We start from the raw sequence: 24,182 nt of genomic DNA on the forward strand, positions 1-24,182 counted from the left end.
ATCAAAAAGGGCTCTTCTTAGCGCATTTCTAGGCATAAGGTCTATCTGACAAGGCAGCACTTTGCCATGGATTCAGGCAAGGGGTTTTGCTATGGGGATTTTTTAAATTATTTTTAAAAAAATGTTTTGCAGATTCATAGCTGAAACCTGCTATATATGACACTGATTGGCTGTCACCCATCATGTTCCTAAGAAATATCTCATACGCAAAATCCCCAGAACAGATATGCATTTTAAAATACCGTTACAGGTTAGGGTTGTTTTTTTTTTAAAAAAAAATTAAGTCGACAAATTAATGCATCACACTTGTAAAACGTAAAAAGGAAGGACGTCTTGAGAGAAGGCAACACAGTGACTGCACCAGCATATGATTTGCTGGTATGTATGTCTGCTTTTCAGTTTGTGAAGCCTGAGCAAATGAGTTTTGTTCGGCAGCTGAGGGATCCATTGTGACTTCAATTTTATATCACCATAAAGAGACCCCGGGCTGAGGTGACGGTGTTTACCTGACCTCCTGGCAAGATGGTGAAGTGGTTGTTTGCTGTGGAACCTTATTGGCTTAGCTGGTGCCAACCTCCCCACTGCCTTGCCCCTCACAGTAGGCTGTGGAGACTTTGCTGCCGGGAGATTAGGTAACCAGCGCTGCCCCTACCCTGCGGTCTGCTACTGTATATTACCTTTCACTTTACCCTTACATAACTGGATCCTAGGCAAAGCAAGGAGAAAGATGTTACTGGGAGCAGAATAAACACTCCCATGCTACTTCAGTTTCTCACAATGAGCTGTAGGATACACCCATATCTAGCCCATGAAGCCCAAAAAGGGTTCAAGATGAACAGAGAAGTGGGACTACATTAATAGAAAGGAGGAAGAGACAGGCAGAAGAGGTCTGACTTAGCCCATCAGCCTGAGAATCCTCCCTGCCCCCTGCGCTAAGCTTAAAATAGAAATTACAAAAGCACCTCTGTTAGGACTTGTTAGCATAGGTGTTGTGAAAATGTGTCATTGTATTGTTTCAGTAGCATGTGGCTGCACTTCACACATTTGGGCATTTTGTAATCTTTGCCTGTGTTCTGCCTGTGTTATGAGAATCTCTTTTGTCCACATTCACAATGAAGATAGGAACAATTTGCTTTTGCTTCCAGTATTGTGGACCGGGTGGAACAGCGCAGGAAACTGAACTGTAAATCCTTCCAGTGGTACTTGGAGAACGTCTACCCTGAGCTCAAGTGAGTCATCCTTTGAATCTCAAGTAAAACCGCAGGATGTATATTTAACATTGTGGGAAGGAGGAAAGTGGCAGGTGCCTTCCCAAGAGGTAAAACATGCTTGTAGCACATTGGAAAGATGCATGACAAATTGGAGGTTCTTTTCTGGAACAGGTATCTCCATACCTCCCACCCATGGGCCTGACATGGCTCTGTTTGAACCAATGCCTCTTCACTATGGCAGCTTGAACTTTTGAGGTGGGATTACACACCTGGGAGCTCATCCACACTTCTGCTTTGTCTCGTGCCCAGAAAGCATGAGTCCAAGGGATTTTCCACTTGTCTCATGTTTCTAGGCATGGTTCCGAGTGGTTTTGTGCTGCTGCTTTTCCTGGGAAAACCTGCTCCTTAACCCTGAATTGGAGCAAACATAAATCTGTAGAAAACACGATTGATGTTTGCTCTGATTCAGTGGTAAAGATCAGGTTTTCTGAAAAGTTGCTATGGGAAATGGTAGAAGGCACAGTTGGGTCGAGCTTAATTTATTGTGAAAGGATAGAAGCATCAGAACCTCATAAGCAAGGTTTAGACTTCTTTCATGAGGCATCCTAGAAGGCAAAAATATATAACCCACTCAGAGAACAGTGGAGTTATGGGGTACATCAGTTGGAGTAATAGAAATGAGAATACATATACCGGTATATGTTGTAATATGTTTAGAAGTTATAATCTGTTGTAATTAAAATGAATAAGACTGATTCTGAAACCTTTTGCCATAATTTGAAAAAGATCAAAAAGTCTGCTTGCTTAACTGGTACAAACTAGTTAGCATTACTGAGGTAAATGTGGTGTAAGATGCACCTCACTTCTGTGGGTTAAACCACAGAGCCTGGGACTTGCCAATCAGAAGGTTGGCGGTCCGAATCCCCGTGATGGAGTGAGCTTCCGTTGCTCGGTCCCTGCTCCTGCCAACCTAGCAGTTCAAAAGCACGTCAAAGTGCAAGTAGATAAATAGGTACCACTCCGGTGGGAAGGTAAACGGCGTTTCCATGCACTGCTCTGGTTCGCCAGAAACGGCTTAGTCATGCTGGCCACATGACCCGGAAGCTGTATGCCGGCTCCCTCGACCAATAAAGCGAGATGAGCGCCGCAAACTCAGAGTCGGTCCCGACTGGACCTAATGGTCAGGGGTCCCTTTACCTTTACCTTAAGAAAGAGCTGTAGTGGGTTAGTTAAGGGGCATAGTTAATCTTGAGGGGGGGGAGACTTTCTTGTATACAATTTGTAGCCCAAGAAAAACAAGCGGTTCACATATATACCTGTTTTAACATGGTATTATCATTCTCACAATTGGTGTTCTTCTTGAATTCCCTCAGTGATTTCAGTTGATTGCAATATTCTTTTTATTGCTGTGTTTCACTCCAGAGGTGGGATAGCATTTCTGTGCCGTGTGATACTATTCTCATATGTATATGGAAGATTTATTTTTATTTTCTTCTGGATTATCACCATCAAATATAGAGATGGTATTGGTAATTTGGCAATTTGTGTTCTGGTTTTGTTTTGTCTCTCAGGGTTCCAGAAAAGGAGCTGATTCCTGGCATCATCAAGCAAGGAGCAAATTGCTTGGAGTCTCAGGGACAGGATACAGCAGGGAATTCTCTAGCAGGGGTTGGAAGCTGTAAAGGGACAGTGAACAATCCTGTGGCCACTCAGGTGAGGTGAACTGAAGTTGGTCCCTTTATTCTTTTCTGCTGCTTTTCTACTACCTACTGGGGAAGATAAATGTGTGCATTTGAAGCATAGTGATCTTAGTGGATCCCTTGGCTGGGCAGAGGCAGTAGATAATTTGTGGACAATAGGGTTAGGCCTCGTTAGGCCTTGCCTCAGTTCTTCCTCCAAGCCACATTGATTCTCCTTGTTGGAAGGCAGAGAAGGAATTGACTGGGATTCATCCTTCCCTGAAGGTCCTCCCCAGCCACTTGAGTGGACCCCCTTGATAAAGTGCTTGCACAGCAAACCATCATAAAATGGGTTGCCCACAAGGCTACCGCCTCACGCAGCACAATCCACAGGGGCAGCAGATCCGGCTTCCAAGGAATGCATCACCCACTGCTGCTGTTGTGATTGCAGTAACAACTGTGGTGTGCTTCTTGGAGGCTGGAGGCTGCCTCCTCGGCAGCTGGCCGCCCCCACCAGTACTACCTCTATAGCAGCCTCTTGGCCAATAGGAGGCACTGATGGTCTCCTCCCACCCTTATTCCCATTGTTGAAGACCTTCACTCCCCACACCCTTATTCCTGATGGAGATCTTCACTCACTAGGCAGGGGAGGCCTTCTGTGATTCGCCTCAGGTACCAAAATGTCTTGGGCCAACCCTGGTAGCCCAAGCTCTTCTTCCGAATAGGCGCTGCTTGGCATGAGCTTTTTTTCCAGTCAGACATCTCCCATCTGGCCATTTCCTTGGCCCTCGAAAATCAGCACAGCCTGTAGATGTACAGCCAGAACAGATGAGAAGGGTCAGGGAGAAAATTCAGAGCAACTCACAGAACCCAGCCCTCAGAGTTCCAGCATCGTGTGGGCAGCAGTTGAGATACAGTGCCCACATAGCATTGTTTGGAATTGGGGGAGCAGTGAAGAGAATGGAGAGCTAATGTGAAGAATGACCCAGATCCACTTATTATCTTACAATTCCATTATTATTCTGTTTTACTATTGCCTTAAGGACATAGTTCAGATGTAGAGACAGGAAGTCCCTTGTCACATGCAGGAGCTGTCCAACAGAGGAGGAGGAGGAGGCAGCTATTTAAAGGACATTGGGAGCTATGGTATTGTGAAAACTTTTATGTCTTGAGGCTGTTTCACACAGTACACAGTTTTCCTGAACTACAATGAAGGACAAAAAAAGTGAAACCAATGCGTAACGTAACATCTGCAGCTGTGGTGATCGCACACACATGTATTTCATTACATGTACAAGGCATGGGGAGGCCACACGTTTACCATGGATGTGATGGTCAGAATCTACAGACCACTTCTTTCCTACATGGAACTCTATAAATAGTGATACCATGTAAAATAGTATTTAGTGGCTCCTAATCAACCAGATTTGTTGGATATGGGAATAATGCCCACTTTATCCCCCCCTGAGCTTTTCACCAGTTCTGTTTGGTATGTAAAAGTTACTGGCACTACTATCACACAGGGAATATACGTATGTTGATCCTGGGTGTGGTTGCACACATGTATTATTATTATTTGAATTTATATACCGCCCTATACATGGAGGTCTCAGGGCAGTTCACAGAAAAGATCAACATAAAAATCACAATCTATATATAATCAAAATAAAAACAGCAGCCCAATAGCACCCCCCTCCAGAAAAAATAGCCACATTTTAAAAGAACAACTACTAATGGCCTGGTTAAAAAGCAATGTTTTTGCCTGGCGCCTAAAGGTGTATAATGAAGGCGCTAGGCGAACTTCCTTGGGGAGAGCATTCCACAGAATGCAAGGCACGGAATTAGATCCTGCAGGTTGTAGGAGTTAGAAATTATGGCAACAGATTGTTGTAAAGAATTTACTGCTCTAAATCTGTTTAAGGCTGTGCACACATTGCCAATTTAAAATGCAGTGACATTGGATTCCTCTAGCTGGCATGTTCAAAGTCCGTTTGGGGGGCCTAATCCAGTCCACTGGTCGGTTTAATCCGGCCCCTGTGGCAGTTTATTTTCTGGGGTAAAATCCTATAAAAAGCTCAACAATTTCAATCCTAAAAAAGGTCAACAACCTTGCTTGGCCCTTTGGTCGGCCCCCTGGCCCTTCACTTCATCAAATCTGGCCCTCTTAGAAAAATGTTTTGACACCCCTGTAGATAAATGTGGATTGTGGTTAACATTGTATGGACATGGCTTCCCAAAGCAGTGCTGAGAGTGCATTGGATCCAGAGCACACAGCCTAAGACCTTTTCGTTCACCCAGGTTTTTATATTGGTGTTTTAAATCTCCGGGGGGGGGGTGTTTCCTCTCCCTTTTGCAACAAAATTATATTTTTCTATTGCTGATTATGATGTATTAGTATTGTTTTGTTTGTAAGCCACCCAGGGGGGAAATTCTTTGTGAATAAATATTGGCTTTGCTTATTCTGGAGTAGGTAGCAAATCCCCTCTATGTTGAATAAGAATCAGTTGCAAATGCTCTCAAAATTGGCTTGAAATAGTAGCTGCTTTCTTTATAATTCATTATGGGCATTCATAATAGAACTGCTCTGTAACATAGCGGTTCATGCTATGTGTGGCAAAATCCTCTATACTTTTAAAAAAATATAGTTTTAATTATTTCCCGGCAAGGGAACAATACAGAATAAAATACAGAACAAACTATTGGCGTACATAGTAAATAGCCACAAACATAACACGTAGCTATAGAATCTTGCTTTTTGCAAAACCCTTTAAACTTCAGTGGCTTCTGAGGAATTTATTCCAGCTGACAATCTCGACCGGGAACCCTTCATTCAGATGCTGTCATATAGCAAGGAAGCAGCTTGAGTCAGCAAAAGGTCGCAGTAGGATACTGGATGCCAACAAAGGCTCACTCACATCTGTTAATGGTTGGGAAGGAGCCTGCAGACAGCGTCCAACAAGCTGTTTGATTTGACTTGCTGTGCTATTTTGTCATTGTTTGAAACTGCTGAAATTCATTGAACTGTATCTCTGTCCTGGGAATTATCCCAGCAAAGAAGGCGAATGTTAATTGTCTGTTGGGAAGGATGGTTATTAGGTGGGAGGGTAAATCAATGAAGTGGGCTTGCCCTCTTGCTCTGTGTTTGTTACTGGTGGGTGTCTATGCTGTCTCCCTAATGATAAATTGCATGTTTTGCCACCATAGACAATAGCTACAATCGTGTTTTAGAAACAGGTTGATGTTTCCCTATTGGGGAAGATAAGTAGAAACTGTGGCCTGTTCTAGAAAAAGCAAGGGAGGGGGGGAATCCTCAGGCCCAAGGGTTGAATGTGTCCTTACTGATCTCTCCGTCAGACCCAGGCTTTGCCCTCCCCCCCCCCAAGCCTCTCCCTAAGCCCCACCTCTCACTGGTCCCACTCTGTCCCTTCCTTGCATGCTCTTGCATGGAATGTGTCCTTGCACTGTGATACTACCTCTTGCTGGTCCAGATGGAAAGAGGTGTATGGGCTGTATGTAAAAAAACCCCAACCCTCTGGTTTTTGGAATGTTGTAAGGTAAGGCCACTGCATGGAAGGTAAGAGGCATATCTCTTGCACTGCTCAGCTGTGCCTCTGGCCCCACCCACTATTGTCATGTGACCTCTGGGAGGTTTTCCATGAGGGGATGTGGCCCTTAGGCTGAAAGGTGTTTCCCCGCACGCCCTGGCCTTCCACCTCTGCCAGTCATGGGAAAAGGTTGTCCAAGGCTGAAATCCTTGGACAAGCTGTTGTCTAGCAAGAGGGAGAGCCAATTAGTAACCTTTGAAGCACACCTCAAAAGCTCTTTTTGAACCCTGAATTCTTTGAGTGCCCAATCTTTCCCAGGATTTCAGTCTCTGTTTCCAAAACTGAGTGTCTTTCACATATGCAGTGTTTCTTGCCTTTTTCCTGCTATGTTTCCCGTCTATACTGAAAGCTGCTGCTGCTGCAGGTTCAGTAACCTCTGAAGCAGTAAGTGGACCCCTCCTGCTAGTTCGCACCGTGCTTTGTCCTTGCGATCACAGGTACATGCATGCCCAAAGGCCATTGCATAGAGAAATTCAGGTGACGAAAAGGTCTGAGTCAGCCCTTTTCTTACAAGCAAAAGCAACATGCACTGAGCACTTGATGGCTGAAAGAGGTATTGTGTTTCCACCACTGAACTCTCTTCTTTTCTTCTTCCTCCAAAGGAGTGGATATTCAGTGACCCTTTAATCAGGCAGCAGGACAAGTGTCTTTCAATCACCTCTTTCTCCGCTGGCTCTCAGATCACAATTGAGGCATGCAATCAGAAAGATGGCAGACAGGTACTGTGCTTCCTTAATCACACTTCCCCTGTTTTATTGTGGTGCCATTGTAGTTTAGTTTTAAAAATTACTGTATAAGGGTGGTTTGGCTCTGGAGATGGGATACAATCCATGTGATATCATAAAGCTGGTGTGTGTGTGTGTGTGGTATGAGTGCCATCCAAAGCACACTGGCCACGCTGACTGTGGCTGATGGGAGCTAGAGTCAGACAACATTTGGGGGGCATCCAAGGCGTTTAAAATAAGAATAAATAAAGAACACTAGTAGCAATTTTAGAAGACACAATGCAGCACAGGTATCGGGAGTGGTGGAGTTGGTTTGCACATCACACTTCATGGCACAGGTAATATCTAATATGTGTTCATGTCACTGGAACAACTCTATAGAAAAGGATACGGAAACGTGTTGCTTTGCTATAGCATATCTTATGCCAGAAAAGGTAAAAAGTGGTTGCTTCCCTGCGTGAGTTTTAAAAACTAGGGCTCAGCTTCAAATTTCTGGTTCACTTTTTTTGGGGGGGGCAGGGAGTATCTGAAAATTGAGGGTGGAATTTTGGGGAGAACTTTCTGAAAGGTTATGTGAGCGGCAGTGACTTATCTCCCCCCTCCCTTTTTTTACCCCAAAGCTACTATAATATATGTCTGGGAACTCCCGGTGGTCATACATACCCATCCGGGGGGGAATTTTACATTTTAAAGCAAATGCCCCGGATTTTGGGGTGTGTTTTTTAAAAAAGTGTGTGTGTGGCTCTTGTTCTGGGTCTGGCTCTGGCGCAGACAACCCTGGCTCAAGCTCGAGAGCGCCGGGGGGCTATTGCTATAAGCTCAACAACTTTTGTATCTGAATAACCCTACTATAATAGACTGCATTTTTGCTATTGCCAAAGGTGGGGTGGCTGAAGCACTGTTATTCGTAGCATCCCTCAACAGGTGGCCAGGTTACACGCCCCACCCCTCCTGCAACTTACAGCTCCTCTCAAACTGTGCTGCGTCTTTGCATAGTGTCATTTCAAGGGAGCTGTGGGGCAGGAGAGGGAGAGATCGTGACCATGACTGGCAGCTCCTATTTTTTCTCCAGGTTACCCCTGGAACAGTGCTATATCATGACAAGGCGTTGTTCTGGGTCACAGCAAAATAACTGTTGCTTTTTGGTGGTCTCTAAGAGCAGCCCTGTTTGTTGCTGCAGCTACTTACCATATTTTTCACCCTATAGGGCGCACCGGCCCATAGGTCGCACTTATCTTGGGGGGGGGGGAAATAAAGGAAAAAAATTATTCCCCCCCCCAAGCCCCAAAGAGCAAAGAAGCCATGACAGCGAGCAGGATGGATCCCGCTCGCTGTCCTGGCTTTGTTTTTAGCCTCAGGGCTGGGGGTCCGGGAGCGAAGGCGAGGTTGCGCAACCTCACCATCGCTCCCGAAGCTCGCTGGGCTGGGGCGGAGGAAGCCCGAGCTTCCCCTGACCCCAGCCCCCAGAACAGGCTGCTATCCGCAAGCCTGGGGAGCCTGGCGGGAACTCCCGGCGGGCTCTCCAGGCTTGCAGATATCTGCCCGAAGCCCAGGGCGCGCCCCGCTGCGCTCCCCGGGTTTCGGGCTGCAGGCTGCTGTCCGCTAGCCTTGGGAGCCCGGCGGGAAGTCGCGCCGGGCTCCCAAGGCTTGCGGAGAGCTTCCTGAAGCCTGGAGAGGGAGAGGGGTCGGTGCGCACCGACCCTTCTCGCTCTCCAGGCTTCAGCGAAAGCCTGAATTCGCCCCATAGGACGCATACACATTTCCCCTTCATTTTTGGAGGGGGAAAAGTGTGTCCTATAGGGCGAAAAATACGGTACATGTGTGGCAGCAGAAATACAGTTTGAAGCCTCAAGTGGATTTTAAATAAGAAAAGGGGCAGAAAAGAGAGAAACCATTGGAAAAATGCCTCCCTGAATTCTTCCAGTCCCCCTCCAAAAATTGACAACCCTCCCCACAGTTTGCTACCTGCTAAATGGATGGAAAGTAGGGGTGGGATTTCATCTAACCCATAGATCAGGAAAGGTTCCGAATTCCTGGTACGGGAGGTTTTTCTATTTCTATTAATAGCTGTGACACAGAATGAATCAGTTCTGCATGAGGGAGTTGACAAGTCTAAACTAAATATGTGCAGCCCCTCCTTCATCTCCTGCAGTATCGACCTGTTAAGGTACTCCTAATTGCCTATATGTCTCTGTTTTAAAAAACAAAACAAAAAACAAGGACAGAATTCCTTTTAAAACCTTGCACATAGAGAACATAAGCACAAGTTTCCCAAGAGCTCTGGCTAATGTAGGAGCGCCCATAAGAACTGTCACAACACATATGCCCTCAATAAACTCTTGCTGTTGAAATTAGGGCTGTGTGAATGTCCCCAGTGAGTTGTTCTTGCCTAGGCCTACCTTCCTCCTCTGCTGGTGACCACACGCACACCGGCCTGCTTTGGAACTAGGTCACTAATTTCTTCTTAAGTGCTTTCACAAAATCTTCCTCCCTGTGGCATAGCGAACTCTTGCTGCTGCTGCAGAACTCATCCTCCATTGTCTCTTGTGCCTAAGAAGCAAAGTCTCTGTCACCTGCAGCTCTTAGCTGCTGTCCTTTTTGAAATGGAAACAATGAATGAGCCATGCTTGCCTATGAGACCAGTACTCTGCAGTCTTCTGGATTCAAATGGAATCCAAAAGCTCAGAAGCATGGTTCTTCTTTTTCATTTTTTTTTTCAGCCTTCATTATTACGAGCCATTTAGCAAGGAATGTTTCTACAACCATTCCCATGCTGCTTTTTGTATGCATGCCCAAACTCAAAACTCATCCAGGAACTGACTAGGGCAAAGAGGGGGCTAAAGTGAAAAAAATAAGCTAATCCTGTTTTGGCCTGGAAAGGAAATAGATGTTGTGGATATGGCATTGGGCTGTGTCTGTTGATTTTATTATTTTTCACTAGCCTTTTCTCCTTCATTCTTAAGAATCCCAGATGGCATCCTTCCCAAATCACTGGATTCCTGGAGCCCCCCCCCCCCCCCCGTTGGCATCACTTCATTTAAAAGTGCTGTTTCATAGTAGTGCTTCGAATTTCTATCACAACAGCAGTGCAAGTAACCATATGACATTATGCAAATAAAGCTCTCCACAGTAAGCATTTAATACAATCCAAACATATACTGTACAAAAATAACAATTATTAAACACAGTACCAAAATGTCCCCAAAATATATGGCAATCTTCCACGGTTGGTAGAACTCATGCAGTTTGTATCAGGCTGCCACTGATGTGCTGTGGCTAACAAACTAGACCCTGAAAACTCCATCGGACAGACTCTGAAAATAGTGGCAATGTGTTGAAATAAGCTGGGTTATGGATGGCCCAATTAAGAGCTAAGCAAAGCATCCCAGGAAAAAGCTACCCGTTCTGAGGGTGGGAGGCAAGGGGGACCCCCAAGTCTTGGCCAATGTAGTTGTGCAGAAACACCAGCACAGTGAAGCTTCCCCAATCCTACTTCCCCTAATGCTGAAAGTCTCACAGCTGGGCATGTTTTTTAAAGAAGAAGAAGAGTTTGGATTTGATATCCCGCTTTATCACTACCCGAAGGAGTCTCAAAGCGGCTAACATTCTCCTTTCCCTTCCTCCCCCACAACAAACACTCTGTGAGGTGAGTGGGGCTGAGAGACTTCAGAGAAGTGTGACTAGCCCAAGGTCACCCAGCAGCTGTATGTGGGTGGAGGAGCGGAGACGCGAACCCAGTTCACCAGATTACGAGACTACCACACACACAACAGCTTTTTTTCTGACAGCACTCACTGGTAGGGACTACTAGCACTGTTTTTTCTGCTGCCTGTGGCAGACATTTTGCGCTAGCACCCATGACACTTTTATCAACATATGAGTAGCAGCACCCCCCTTTTTACATAGATAGATACTAAAAAAAGACATTCCCATTCTAGCACTGATGTACAAAAAATACCCTTTGCAATTTTTAACGCACATTCCCCCCTTTTATCAGCAACTGTGGCAGATGAATAAACAAGTGAAGCAGAATCCCTTTTGTGGGGACCAGATAATATGTCAATGGCACTGAGCGGGGACAGCAGCATTATAGCACCAAAAGTAGAGTAGCACCAGAGAGAGCTTAGAACTGCATATGTAGTTGTATATCAATCTTTCAATCAAAGGGAGAGGGCATTCTCTCCTGCAGCCACTAAACTGTGGACTCCCCTCCTTGCAGACTTGTGTCTGGCACCTTCATTCATTTATTTATTTTGTCTGTCATGGGTGCTTTAGCTGAGATTCCTGCATTGCAGGGGGTTGGAAATAAATTTCGTGCCTGATGCCAAGAGGCAGAGTTCCTTGTATATCTTCTGACATGTGCTGAAGGAACATCTCTTCACCCTAGTCTTTGGCACCTGAAATAGATACATGTTAGAATCCACCTTATTCTTAGCATAAATTGTTTTAATATTGTATTTTTATATTGAGTAAGAAATCTTATAATAAATCTATTGACTAGTCAAACAATCCTATTTTTGGTCAGCTTTTCTATTTGGTTTATGTTTGTCACAATGCAAATATGATGATTCTTAAAAAGTCCAAACTTCTTACATTTTCTTTTTATGTAAGAATTGGGACAATGGAGAATTGTTCTTCCATTAAAAATATTTTTGCTGTATTTCTGAAGTGTTATTAATATTAACCTGCTATATTAGTTGCACTGGAATGACTTAATTGCCATGTTGAGGAGTAATTATTCTATGTTAGATGAGTATCTGGGTACTCGAAGAAGAGAGTGACACCTACTCCCAAATATTCTGAAAATCTTATTTTGTTATGGACAAATTGGGTGTGAAACATTAGTTGCTAGCGGAAAGTGATGGAAGTTTATCATGCGGTTTCTTCAGTTGCTTGCTTCCAGAGAGGGGGAAATGGAACGCTACAGGAACAGACAGATTGCCATTGCAGACACACACAGAGAGAGATTTTTCAGGTGCTTGGATCAGCATCTACTTTATAATAATCTGAGAAAACATTCCTTTCTGAATGTGACCCCTGCAGCAGAATAGTACTTGTTTTTTTTAGTAGACATTAGCTTCCCACAGCTCAAATTCTTTTGGTTTTATTTAGTGCATAGCTTGAAGTGAAGGGGTTTCAAAGTGGGAATGAGAGAGATTAGCATTTGTAGTCCATGTATTACACAATCTTTGATTCCAGAACACTTGTTTTTAATGTGTTCTCTCTATACTTCTCTCTATACATGCTAGTATAGAGAGAAGTGAGGGGCAGATGGGCCGTGTCCACCTGGGAAGGTAGCCGATCTAGGAGAAAGAAAACTCTGGTCAACGTTTTACCTTTTTCTAATTTCCTTTCATTCAGCCTCTGACCCTTTCCCTTCAGCCTATTTTCCCTCCCTGCTCCTAAACATCCCTTTCTCCCAACCACCTTTACTCAGTATGTGGGGAATTGCTGGTACTCGCATTGAGGAGACACCATTTCAGCAAGGCCCAGTGTTTGAGAAACGTTGATGTAGATCTGGGCCCACAGGCTTGCAAACGGCCACCCAGTTTGCATGCATGATTCAGACCTACAATATTAGCCAAGGTCAAACTTGAATGCTTTCTTCTTTCTTTCTTTTTGCTATGGAAGATCTCATCTCCACTCTGCTGGCCCAAGGCTGGGTTATTTTTAATAACTCTTTTGTGCACTCAAGCCATCAGATGTGAAATTTCAAACGAAGCTGTGTCTTGTACAGTGACATTACTGCTCTTTGGGCCGTGTCCTGGAAAATGCAGTGGCAAGCCTGGATGTGTGTGACGGGGTGGGGGTGGGAGGTTAATGAAACCAAGCCCGCCATTTACAGCTAACTAATTACAAGATGCAGTAATTGTGCTAATACAGTTCCCTACATGTTTTCCCTGCCCTCTGTCCTCACTCTTGTGCCCTCTCTCACCTTACCTTTCTGTTGAATAGGAACGACTGAAAAAGATTCTGTTGATACAACCGCTGCGCTTTCAAGTCGTGCAATTAATAGAGGAGTTTCTTTCGTTTGGTGTCGTTCATTAGCGGGAGAAAATGCTTGCTGGGTGCCCTGTTGCAGCTGCTAAGGAATGAGCGAGGGATATCAATCCTACTTAAAGAGGTTTACAGATCAGTGGGCCTCTAGTCCAGAAAAACAGTGTGAAACATGGGTCTCTCAAAGGGGCCAGGATGCTGCTGGGGGCCAAAGGAAGGGAAACGTCCCTGCCTAATTACCATTGACAACAATCTCTGTACAGTGGAAGAGCTTTACAAATCACAGCTGGTCCCCTTACAGACAGTAAAGAGTACCAGGATGATTAAGTCTAACCCACCACAATCTTGTCAAAAGGCTATGCATTAGATCTGTTGATCTGAGATAGGGAGGGGGCTGACACACAGGGAAAGGTGGCTCTCCAGGTACTGTAGTCCTAGTCCACTAAAAGCAGTTATGGGGACCCTCGTGAGGAAACTTCCACCCTCCAGATGCAACCTCCCATCATCCCTGGCCATTGGCCAGGCTTGCCGAGGCTGATGGGAGCTGTAATTTAGCAACAGCTGGAGGGCCAGAAGTTCCCCACTCCTGACTTGCAGCTTTAAAAAATAAGAGCCAGCACTTTGAATTGAGGTTGGGAACAAATAGGCAACCAATTCCAGCGAAATGGTATCAGATTAATATACCCTGCCCAGTCAGCACCTGTTATTAGTCAGACAGTGGCATTCTGAACTGGCTGAAATTTCTGAGCTCTTTTAAGAGTTACCAAGTGACTGCCTTCTCCAGGAAAGTCTACAGCTGGCCTACCAGGCTAAGCTTATCGAAAACATTTCATCCTCTCCCACTGCCTCTAGATCAGAGGTCTATACTCACTGCCTCCTGGCAAGGGCTAGTCACCACCCCCAGCAAATCTTTTTGGGAATCCCTCCCAAGACTAACAAATTTGGACGTGATGGCAAAAGGGGGGGGGGGGGACCACAACAGGGAAATAGTGCTAAAGTGGACACGTTTGAAGCTCTCCACCTCACCAAGCCCATTGTTCTCCAAATCAGACATGCCACTTTTGGTCCTCAGAATGGTACCTCCCTTCCTGGAAGAACTGTAGCTGCCTAACGTTCAGCGGGGTAACCCTATTCTTTTACAGATTCCAAAGTGTTTGCAGAGCAGATACTGGGTGTCCTTCAAATCATCACAAAGAGGACACCTGGTACTTACACAACCTTACCATATAAAAAGTGGCTACTGAGATCAAATAGGTTTGCTAGAAAGGGGGCCCCATCTTGGATTTTGTGGAGAGTTTTAATTCTCTCTCTCATTCTTCACCACCTTCCTGCACACTGTTGCTTGACTAGGCAGTTCTGCTTGTATGGGAGATATGGTCAGTCCACCAACAGAACTGAAGGAGTCCGATCATGAAAGTGGGTTAAATATCAATGTATAGGATGCCAATGTTAAATCATTAAATGATTCTGTAACGTGGCGGCAGGCAGAGTGCTTTGAAGACGGCACAATCGATTCAAGACAAATAATGATCTTGCCAAAGGAAATCAGGTGTAGCAGGTGGTACTTCCAAGAAAATGAACTAATGATAATGGCTAATGAAGCCTTTACTTCAAGTGTTTATAGATTTTAACATCTGGACATTTGCTGGTTGCCCTACAACCTACGGCATATGTCTTGGTTGTCTAAAACTGTTCAGCTTGTCAGCCTGAGAAGAATTGCTCTTTATGAGTGCATACTGTGTGCTAGCGTGAATTTTAAGAGGCCAAGCAGCCGGGGTGGAGCTGCTAGCTCTCAGCATTTCCTACCTGGATGTGCCATGGGGTTGGAGCCTGTCCCTTTTTGCCCTCATCAATCAAGCAGCTGAGACAAATAGCAATTTAATATCCCTGAGTGGTCAAGTTGCTAAGAGCACCCTGGCCCTCTGTCATACCTGGCTGAAGAAGCCAAAGGGGAAAGTTGGGAAGGTTCAGCCCATTCAACTGCTGAGCAGTCTCCTCTAATGTACCACAGAATTGGCATTAGGGAGTTCTCACAGCTATACTATGTTACTTTATTGAGCATTTCATTTTGCCATGCCAGATGGCTTCTAAGCACACAGGACTAGTTAAAACACCAAGCGGCTATGTTTGGGGCAGGCGAGAGGGTCTAATTTCATGTGCTATAAGAACCTATAACAAGGATGTTGCTGGACTCCAACTCTCATGGCCAATGATCAAGGGTGATAGGAGTTGGACGTCAACAATATCCGGAGGACCACAGATTGCCCATCTTTGCCCTGTACTAAAAAATGGAATCATGCAGTTGGAAGCAAGCCATGCTGTCTGGCAGAATCAACTGTCCACCCACTAGCCCTTAATAGATCAATGGTTTGCACCACCATACGCCACAAGACCAGAAATGTGTACACACTACAAAATGCCACTTACAAAGCAAATAAGCGTAGAATGGCTTGGGTAAGTGAGCTGAGCCATAACTGTAGGGGAGGGCAGAAAACGACACTTGGTCACATAAATTACTGGTTTTTATATTAATAAGCCAGACTGTCCTTAGCTTAAAAGAAACTTAGAGTTTGAGCACACATTGCGCCTGACTGCCTGACTGCTGAACCAAGAGATAATAGGTGCACTTACCTGTTCAGGGCTGCATCTTCTTATAAGAAGCTTTGCACTCAGATAACACATATCCAGGTACAAAATGCTTGCACATTATCTCAGTCGTGAAGTGTCCATGTGAATAAACGTGTGTCGGTGATGACTAGGAAACCGTTGGGTCCACTCAAAAACATTTGAAAGTGTGTGGGGTTTGATTTATATTCGTGTGCTTATCCTAACTAATCCAAGCAACACTTCGGTATTTTAGAACTTGGGTAGCAGTGCCTAAAAATAAATTGCCTCGTAAGAAGTAGCCCCGAGTCAAGACATGGAAATTTTGCTGGAGGCAATTCACAAGAGAAAAAAGAGAATAGAGAATCTGCCGGGAGGAGGGGCGGGGGGGAAGCAGCCCTATGCCACTGATTGTACAAAATATATGTGATTCCAAAAGCTAGAGGATTGGTTGCCATTCATCCCCACTCCCAGTCAGAATTCCAATGATCCAAATTTCTGATGCCTTCACCACTTGTTCCACCCCCTTAATCAGGTCATCCTTGATGCCCCAAGCCTCATACTGACAGATGCAATTCTATGCATGTTTACTCAGAAATAAGATTTCTGTGGGACTTGCTCTGTGGTGAGTGTGCATGGCATAGTGCTGTGACTATTGTAATCATTAGAGATGCTGGATACCTTTCTCACTGAGATGTGCTACTGAATTAGAAGGCGAAAGCTCTGAAACTGTCATGCACATGCCAGAAATTCAAAATGGTGACACTAAATAACACCGTGAACAAATATGATTTATTTAGCACTTCTTGAGTGTGTAGCGTCACAGACACAGCTGTGTGCTTTAAACCTAACAAGCAAGAAACTAAGTAAAGAAGGGGTCAGGTTTAATCGCTTGATGTTGTTCTTTGTCTTCCTTCCCTTCTTTCCTCTCACAGAAATGGAAGATGAAAGGCAACTTCATCCAGCACTTCGTCAGTGGCCTTTGCTTAGAAAGCCAGTCCAGCAGACTAGTGACCAACATCTGCCAGTCAGACATACTGGGCCAACAATGGCAGCTGCTTCAAGCCACATGATGGTTGCCGGGCAACTTCTCTGATGCTTTTGCATGAGACTCTTGGGAATGGAAGGGGTTAGGGTGGGGGATGAAGTTTGATTATCTTTAAACCCTAAGTATTTTGATTGTGAGCCTCAGCCGATAACTATTTCAGTTGAAATGTCAGTGTTTTTGGATCCATTAACGAAGCACTCCGAGATATATGGAAAGATCCCTGGAAATAGCCCATCTGCTAGCCGTTTCCCCTCTGTGAGTAACTCCATAAGAAGCTCCACAGCAGCTCACGGCTCGGGAAGGGTGCAGCCCAGTAGCCCAGACTTCGGTGTGACTAAGACTTACTGACAACTCTTCTCCTCTCCTCCATTCCTTTCTCTCCAGAGAAACTTGTGCTCTCTGGCCCCATGGAGTTGTTGCAATGGATGTCTGTGACAACGCTTAATACGAACTCCTGGTGGATTTGTTTGGCTTCACTGGCATTTTGACCTGACATCACTTCTCATTTTGCATGTGTGTTGTACAAAAATGCTGTATGAGAAAACTAGCAAGAATTGTTGTGGCTAAGTTATTGGGAGATGCCTAATTGTGGGGGGTGGGGGATGAAAGAAGCAGCAGCTAGGGTCTTTATTGCTGTTTTTTGTTTTGTTTCTGTGTTTGGTTCCTCACTGGCGTGTGTTAATATAATTCATCGCAGAGATTCTCTGTACGGCTTCTTGTTTGCTGTTTCTGATAGGGTTGATGGTACATTGCAGTAAGAAACTTAAAACCCCAACTGGCTAAATGGTCTGTTGGTATTTTTTATTTTATTTTTATTTTTTAAAATGAGTCCTGAAGCGCAAACGCTGTCTGAAAAGACAAAAGGTCCCCTTTTCCCCTACAGAGGATGCGGCATAAGTGATGCTTTTTGTTGTTTCGTACTGTCTTTACCTCTTTTCTTCCGCCACTAGGAAAACAATGTTCAGAAAATGAATGCCTAAGCTATAGTGGATAGGTTATTTGAGGTCACTCTTGAGACTGATAAATGTGAGGCAGCAGCTGCTAGGGAACCATCCATTAAGTCTCATCCAGAAGCATTCAATGACATTACCCTGACAGCCTGTGTTAAAAGTGTTGGTGCTTTCTGTGCTAAGCGAAAGGGCTTGAAGGACTCAGAAGAGAACAAAAATCATTCCCTTCTGCCTTCACTAACATGCATGAGAGATATACAGTTACCTGCAGAAAGCAACCCATTATATTATTTACCGTATTCTTGTAAGCACAGCTTGTGCTGAAGAACCGATGCCCAAATGGTCAAGCTGTGCTCGTGTGCCTGGCCCATGTTAACAAATCAAACAGAACTGGTCTTCCTTCTTAAGACCTAAGGAGTTGCTTCACAGCCTGTTCCCGAGACGAAAGCCAGACTTTTGCATCCACGCACGAGGTAAGGCCAACTTTGCTGGGTTGTGTTTATTTACTTTTTTTCCTCCCTGGAGTGTAAAACATGAACTCGGACCATTTGCTGAGTTCCTCCTGATCCTGTCACTTTCCCCAGCAGACTTAGAGACTAGCACTTTGCCCCTTTGCTACTGGCTGAAAGCTTGTAACTGCAGTGCACCCAACTAAGACTGTGCTCCTGTCGATATCTGTTTGGGAATAAGCCCATTGAACTCATTGGATCACAGCCAGAGTGGTGTTACTTGAATGTTCTCTTATTTCTAGGACTTCTGCTTGAGCAACGGAATGTCCTGCCCCTCTTCTCCCCCGGTGTGTCCCCTAAATCAATTCCACAGCCCTCTGGAGAACATTTGGGAAGGACGCTGGAAATGTGGGGGGGGGGGGGAGAGCAACCCCATTGCGCAAATGGAAATCCTTGAGCTGATGGGACATGGTAGTTGAATACCACTCAGTGGGACTTACTGTTGAGTTAACATGCCCAATATCAAGTCTCAGGTGAGCTGCCTGGCACTGTGCAACTGACCTGCATCACTGCATAGGTTGCATGAGCTCAGTGTTGACATGCAACTCAACATGAATTCTGGTGTGTATATGTTCCCAGGATCTAAACCAGTTTTGAGAGCAGACCCTTTTGTGCAAACATGGTTCCCTTTAGGAGAATGCTAACAAGAGAGGGACCATGGCCTCTTCCACCTGGTTTGAATTATACTTTGAATGGGAACAGCAGGAGAGAAAGTCATGGCCTGCATGACTGTTGCAAGACTCATGTTAGTGAATTGTTCCTTGGCACAGCAGTACCACTGTTTGCCTGTCAAGTCTGTGTCATCTCAGAGAACTGAGGTGCTGCCTGCATGCTGAATTTAGTATAGGCCCTGCAATGTCCTAAAGAGTCCTTCATGTGGTCACCTTATACCAGAGGTCTTCACTACCAAGAGGCCTGGTTCACATTAAAGAGGTCTGGTAACATTAAACCATTATTTAGCGGAAGGATGAATATCTATGAGTCTGGAATGAAGCATCGGCTCTCATGCTCCCCGCCCCCCCTCTTCCCACCTGACTGGGCTTCTGCCAAGTTTAGTTCACTTTTGAAAAATCTCAAATTAGCATTATAAACAAACCAGGGATTCTGGTTTAAAGCAATGGTTAATTGCTCAAGAGGCCAGCTTTGAACCATGAGTTAAGAATTGTTTGTTTTAAACCAGGATCCCTTGGCTATATATGTAACACCACACAAATACATTAATATGAAAGCTAAATTGATCACAATTTCATGCAGTTTCTGTATATGGCACCAAGTTGAAATCTTTTCAACCATGGCATCATACATTCCACTTGTTGCTGGAACTGTGTAATGAGCACTCAGAGACTTAAAATATGAACACTTCAGACATGAAATTCTCTGCATGATGTTGATAATTAATCATGCATGTCTGAATTGGCCCTAAGGTGGTAGAATCATGAGAGAAGTGTGCCGTATCAGTTTCTGTCTATTAAACCTGCATGTAGAAAGAGTATAGGTGTGCGATTGTGTGTGAGTCCTTATATCTGGAGGTAGAGGAGACTTCTGAAGAGGGGCAGCTGCCGAGATGGCCCTGTTGAGGAGGTAAGCACTTGGAAAGGGCCATTCGCTGCTGTCTATATCTGATGCTGCTGTTTCTCTGTTAGATCGAGCTGGGAAGCAAACAACTAAGTGAAGTCACCTTCACTGTAACTTTGGGGGACTCCATGATTGTCCGTTGCAGCCATTAAGCAGGCAACTCTAAGGGATCACAACAGTAAGATTTGGGAAGCTTTCAGATGTAATGAGAGATTTTCGGATCACATTAGAGGCACTCAAGAAGTATAGCTCATTCAGCAGGGAAATCAAAACCAAGCCTCACACTGCTGGAGCTAACATCAGAGCAGGAGGAATACAAGGGGCGACAGTAAGACATGTCAGTATTATGGCTTGCTTTCAGTATGAGTCTTTCCGCCATAAAAGGAGAAATTACTCTGTTTTTAATTTCCATGCGTCTGCTAACAAAAAGCAAGGATTTCCCCTTTTCCTAAGTTGTAGCCTGACAGTTGCAAAGACTTGTATGTTCACATCACTGCTTAAGTGAAGATTACGTGTCTTAATATCAAGCCATTTAAATTGCTAGGTGGTGCTAAAAGTCCCCAGCACAATCCATGCCCCAGGATTCAAACACTGCTTTTCAAATTCAAATAAAATCAAGGTGTTTCCAAAATGGCCTTCCTCTACCGTTACAAAATCAACATAATATACTACTACTTCCTGTGACATTCCTTTAAAGACCCTGATTGAGAAACACACCTGGGTTTGCAGTCCTCTGGCTGAGCAGCAGGTGGCAGGCATAGTCAGCTAAGATAGTGCTGTGCGTCTTCTCTGAAGGTCTAAATCCAAGCCCTGTCCGGAGTGGGGGAAAGGAGTGGCTGTGTTAAGATACTCGGCAGGTTGGCATCCCTAACCACCTGTTAGGTGCTGTGTCCATTATTCTGTGTGTTGGGGACCACAGACAGAAGTCTGAATGCTGGATACAGGGAGGAATCCAGCATCTGATTTGGGGCTGGGGTTTCTGGTCCAGCAGGGGATGCTTGTCTAGGGAAGCCACCTTCCGTGACAAAGACACCCCCCCCCCAAGAAAGCCTTACAGTGTTTTAAGTAGAGGGGCTGAGTGTAGCCTTCAGCTTGTGAAATATGCAGTCAGAATGAAACAATGACAAGTGATTTCATTACCAGGAAAAGGTGGAAGAGGGATTTTTAAAAGATTTAATGAAATCTTATCCGGTGTAATTGGATGTGCAGAATGGGGAATTAGCAGGATTTATTTAACAGGAGCCAAAAACGCTGTCCAGAAATCCTTTTGGAAGGCTTTGTTTTCTCCCCTCCTTTCATTAAAATGCACTTTGCCAAAAGTAATTTATGTGGACGCAGGTTTGTTTCCCCCCTTTCCCTAACCAAAGCATGTACCAGAACGTGTCAGGATGCTGGAATAAACTCCACTTCTGAAAATGTGTTTCAGCATTTTAATTGGGTTCCATCTTAGGCTGCATTTGCATTAACGCTTCAGCACAGGATTACTTCTGGGACTGCAACAACCACGGGAAGGCGCCTCTGCAGCTGTAAATTCACACCTCCAGTGATAGCGCAATGTTACACCAGCTTTAGCTGCCACTAAAAGACCCGGCAGTAGTTCCAAGGGTCTAGGCATGAAAAAGAAACGTGCAGGCAGATTTAGGATTCAGCACGAGGTGGAGAGTTTCTCAAATGGAGCATCACTGCAAACTTTATTCGTTTCAAACTGGCAGATGGACACATTTATCACAGCACAAAGTGCACTTTGAACATGGACACAGAAGACATGACAGCCTCAGGAAGGTACCTGAAGTTAACATGAGCACAGCATCAGGAGTACACAAAAAGAATGCAGTCTCATGTAAAGGATCTTGTACCCGTGCTAAATTACTATTATAAACACCCATGTGGAATTTCCTGGCTTTAAACTGGATTGACCTTTCCTACACCTCCATTTTGATTAGTCTTTATCAGTGGTTAACTCTGCTGAAGACTTGAAAGATGCATTACATTTTAGATACCAAACAGTGATGCATTTTGCATTGTCTATGTAGAATCTCTTGGGGAGAGATTTGGATTCACAAACTTAGGCTGAGGCGTGTATACATGTTTTTACACCCTTGTATATATTCAGCAGCTCTCCTTCACTTTTAACATTTTGCTCCTATGTACATGTGTTCTTAAGATTTTTGGGAACATGTTTTTGGAGATTAGGTCATGGGGAAAACTCTTACATTGCAGTTGCTTCCCTACTTGCCATGAAACTCACTGTGTGGCCTGGGGCCGGTCCACTCAATCTTAGCCTAATTTACCTCACAGGGTTGCTGTGAGGATAAATGGGGAGGAGAAGAACTATGCTGAGCCCCTTGGAGGAAAGGTGGGATGTAAATGTAATCAGTCCGCTGATAAACAAATAGAGTGTAATGAATAAAGATTGATTACATGCTTAGCCTTTAGTACTGCTAAGACATTGCTTTTTAAAATACTTATTTATTACCATCATACCTTGGAAGTCGAACGGAATCTGTTCTGTTCAACTTCCAAAATATTCGAAAACCAAAGTGCAGCTTCTGATTGGCTGCAGGAAGCTCCTGCAGCCAATCGGAAGCTGCAGAAGCCCCGTTGGACGTGTGGCTTCCAAAAGAACGTTTGAAAACCAGAACACTCACTTCCAGGTTTTGATCATTCGGGAGCCAAAACATTTGAGAACTAAGCTGTTCGAAAACCAAGGTACGACTGTATTTCATTTCTGTTCCACCCTTCACCCAAGGATCACAGGGCACTTTCCAATATAAAAACACAAAAATACGTACCACAATAACAAAAACAACAATACCCTCCCACACACAGTTGAAGAGGACATAGATTGTTGAATTAGCCAGAGGCCTGGAAGAAGAGGAACATCTTTGCTTAGCGCTTGAAGATAAGTCATGAAGGTGTGAGGCAAGCCTCCCTGGGGAGAGCATTCCACAAGCCGTGAGCCACTGCAGAAAAGACCCATTCTCATGTTGCCACCCTCCAGACCTCTCATGGAAGAGGCAAACAAAGAATGGTCTCAGATGATGATCACAGGGTCTGGGATGGTTGATATGAGGAGAGGCAATCCTTGAGGTCCTGAGCTGTTTAAGGCTTTATAGGTCAAAATCAGAACTTTGAAATGGGCCCGGAAACTAATTGATAGCCAGTGAATCTGGGCCCGAATTAGCATAGCCATCTTGTTCCAGTGAGCCATCTTGTTCCACCGAATTCTGCATCAACTGAAGTTTCCAAACCATCTTCAGAGGTATAACATGTTGCAGTCATTTAATGTAGAGGTTATCAGAGCATAAACAACAGAAATGAGGCTATCCCTGTCCAGAAAGGGGCATGGCTGGGCTACCAGCTGAAGCTGATGGAAGGCACTCTGCACCACCAAGGCTGCCTGAGGCTCCAGCTCAGGAGGACCCCCAAGCTGCATACCCGCTCCTTCAGAGGGAGTGTAACCCCATCAAGAGCAGGCTACCTCCCATCCATCTTGTCTAGGGAAACTAAAAGTGCCTGAGTCTTATCTGGATTGAGCTCTCATCCTTTTTGGCTCTCATCCTGTCCATTACCAAGGCAAGACAATGGTCCAGCACCTCCACTGCCACGCCTGCAAATGTAAAGCAGAAGTAGAGCTGTGTAATGTCTTGTTAGGCTGCTGTTAAAGAAAAGCAGATGGAGACTGGCCTAGAGTTTTCACTAAGAACTGAACAGACATGGTTTCAATGAATATCAGCCGCCCCTGGTAACATTTCCATGGGAACCAATGCAAAACACAATTGAAAGCCTGTAGGAATGGAACCATTGTTAGGGCAGATAAAATGCAATGTGCATGTATGTTTTGTATAATTGACCTCTCTATATAAGAAGAGCTTCGAGTTTTCAGGGCCTTACAATGAAGCACCCAATGCTATCTCTACATACCTCTTATTCCACTTCTCCGCTTAATCTAGGAGTATAAGATGATAGATAGATGATAGATAGATAGATGATAGATAGATAGATATAGATGATAGATATATTTAGTAGCTTGGCAAAGGTTTCTGAGTCCCAATAGTTTTAACAATAGCAAGAAATTTTAAAAGCTCATTTTTGCCCCTAAATAAGGCTCCTGAATGGGACGCGGGTGGCGCTGTGGGTTAAAACCTCAGCACCTAGGGCTTGCCGATCGAAAGGTCGGTGGTTCGAATCCCCGCGGCGGGGTGCGCTCCCGTTGTTCGGTCCCAGCGCCTGCCAACCTAGCAGTTTGAAAGCACTCTCGGGTGCAAGTAGATAAATA

At 44.7% G+C, this 24,182-nt stretch overlaps 1 protein-coding gene across 4 annotated transcripts in view; it reads left to right on the forward strand.

The window, feature by feature from the left end:
• The window catches only part of GALNT16 (polypeptide N-acetylgalactosaminyltransferase 16), a 139,032-nt gene extending 117,713 nt beyond the window's left edge, over window positions 1-21,319 (forward strand). For 2 of the 4 annotated variants that reach the window (XM_083398784.1, XM_083398783.1), the window contains exons 12-15: window positions 1,146-1,229; window positions 2,783-2,924; window positions 7,098-7,214; window positions 16,757-21,319. In XM_083398784.1, the coding sequence (XP_083254910.1) occupies window positions 1,146-1,229; window positions 2,783-2,924; window positions 7,098-7,214; window positions 16,757-16,894 (481 nt within the window). In that variant the 3' untranslated portion in view covers window positions 16,895-21,319. Of the gene's footprint in view, window positions 1-1,145; window positions 1,230-2,782; window positions 2,925-3,933; window positions 4,037-7,097; window positions 7,215-16,756 lie in introns of all 4 variants that reach the window. The other 2 variants (XR_014501876.1, XR_014501877.1) reach the window with 2 other exon arrangements.
• The last annotated feature ends 2,863 nt before the right edge of the window (window positions 21,320-24,182 follow it).

Source organism: Podarcis tiliguerta (genome assembly GCF_965153285.1).
Source record: "Podarcis tiliguerta genome assembly, chromosome: 1".
Classification (NCBI taxonomy): Eukaryota; Metazoa; Chordata; class Lepidosauria; order Squamata; family Lacertidae; genus Podarcis; species Podarcis tiliguerta.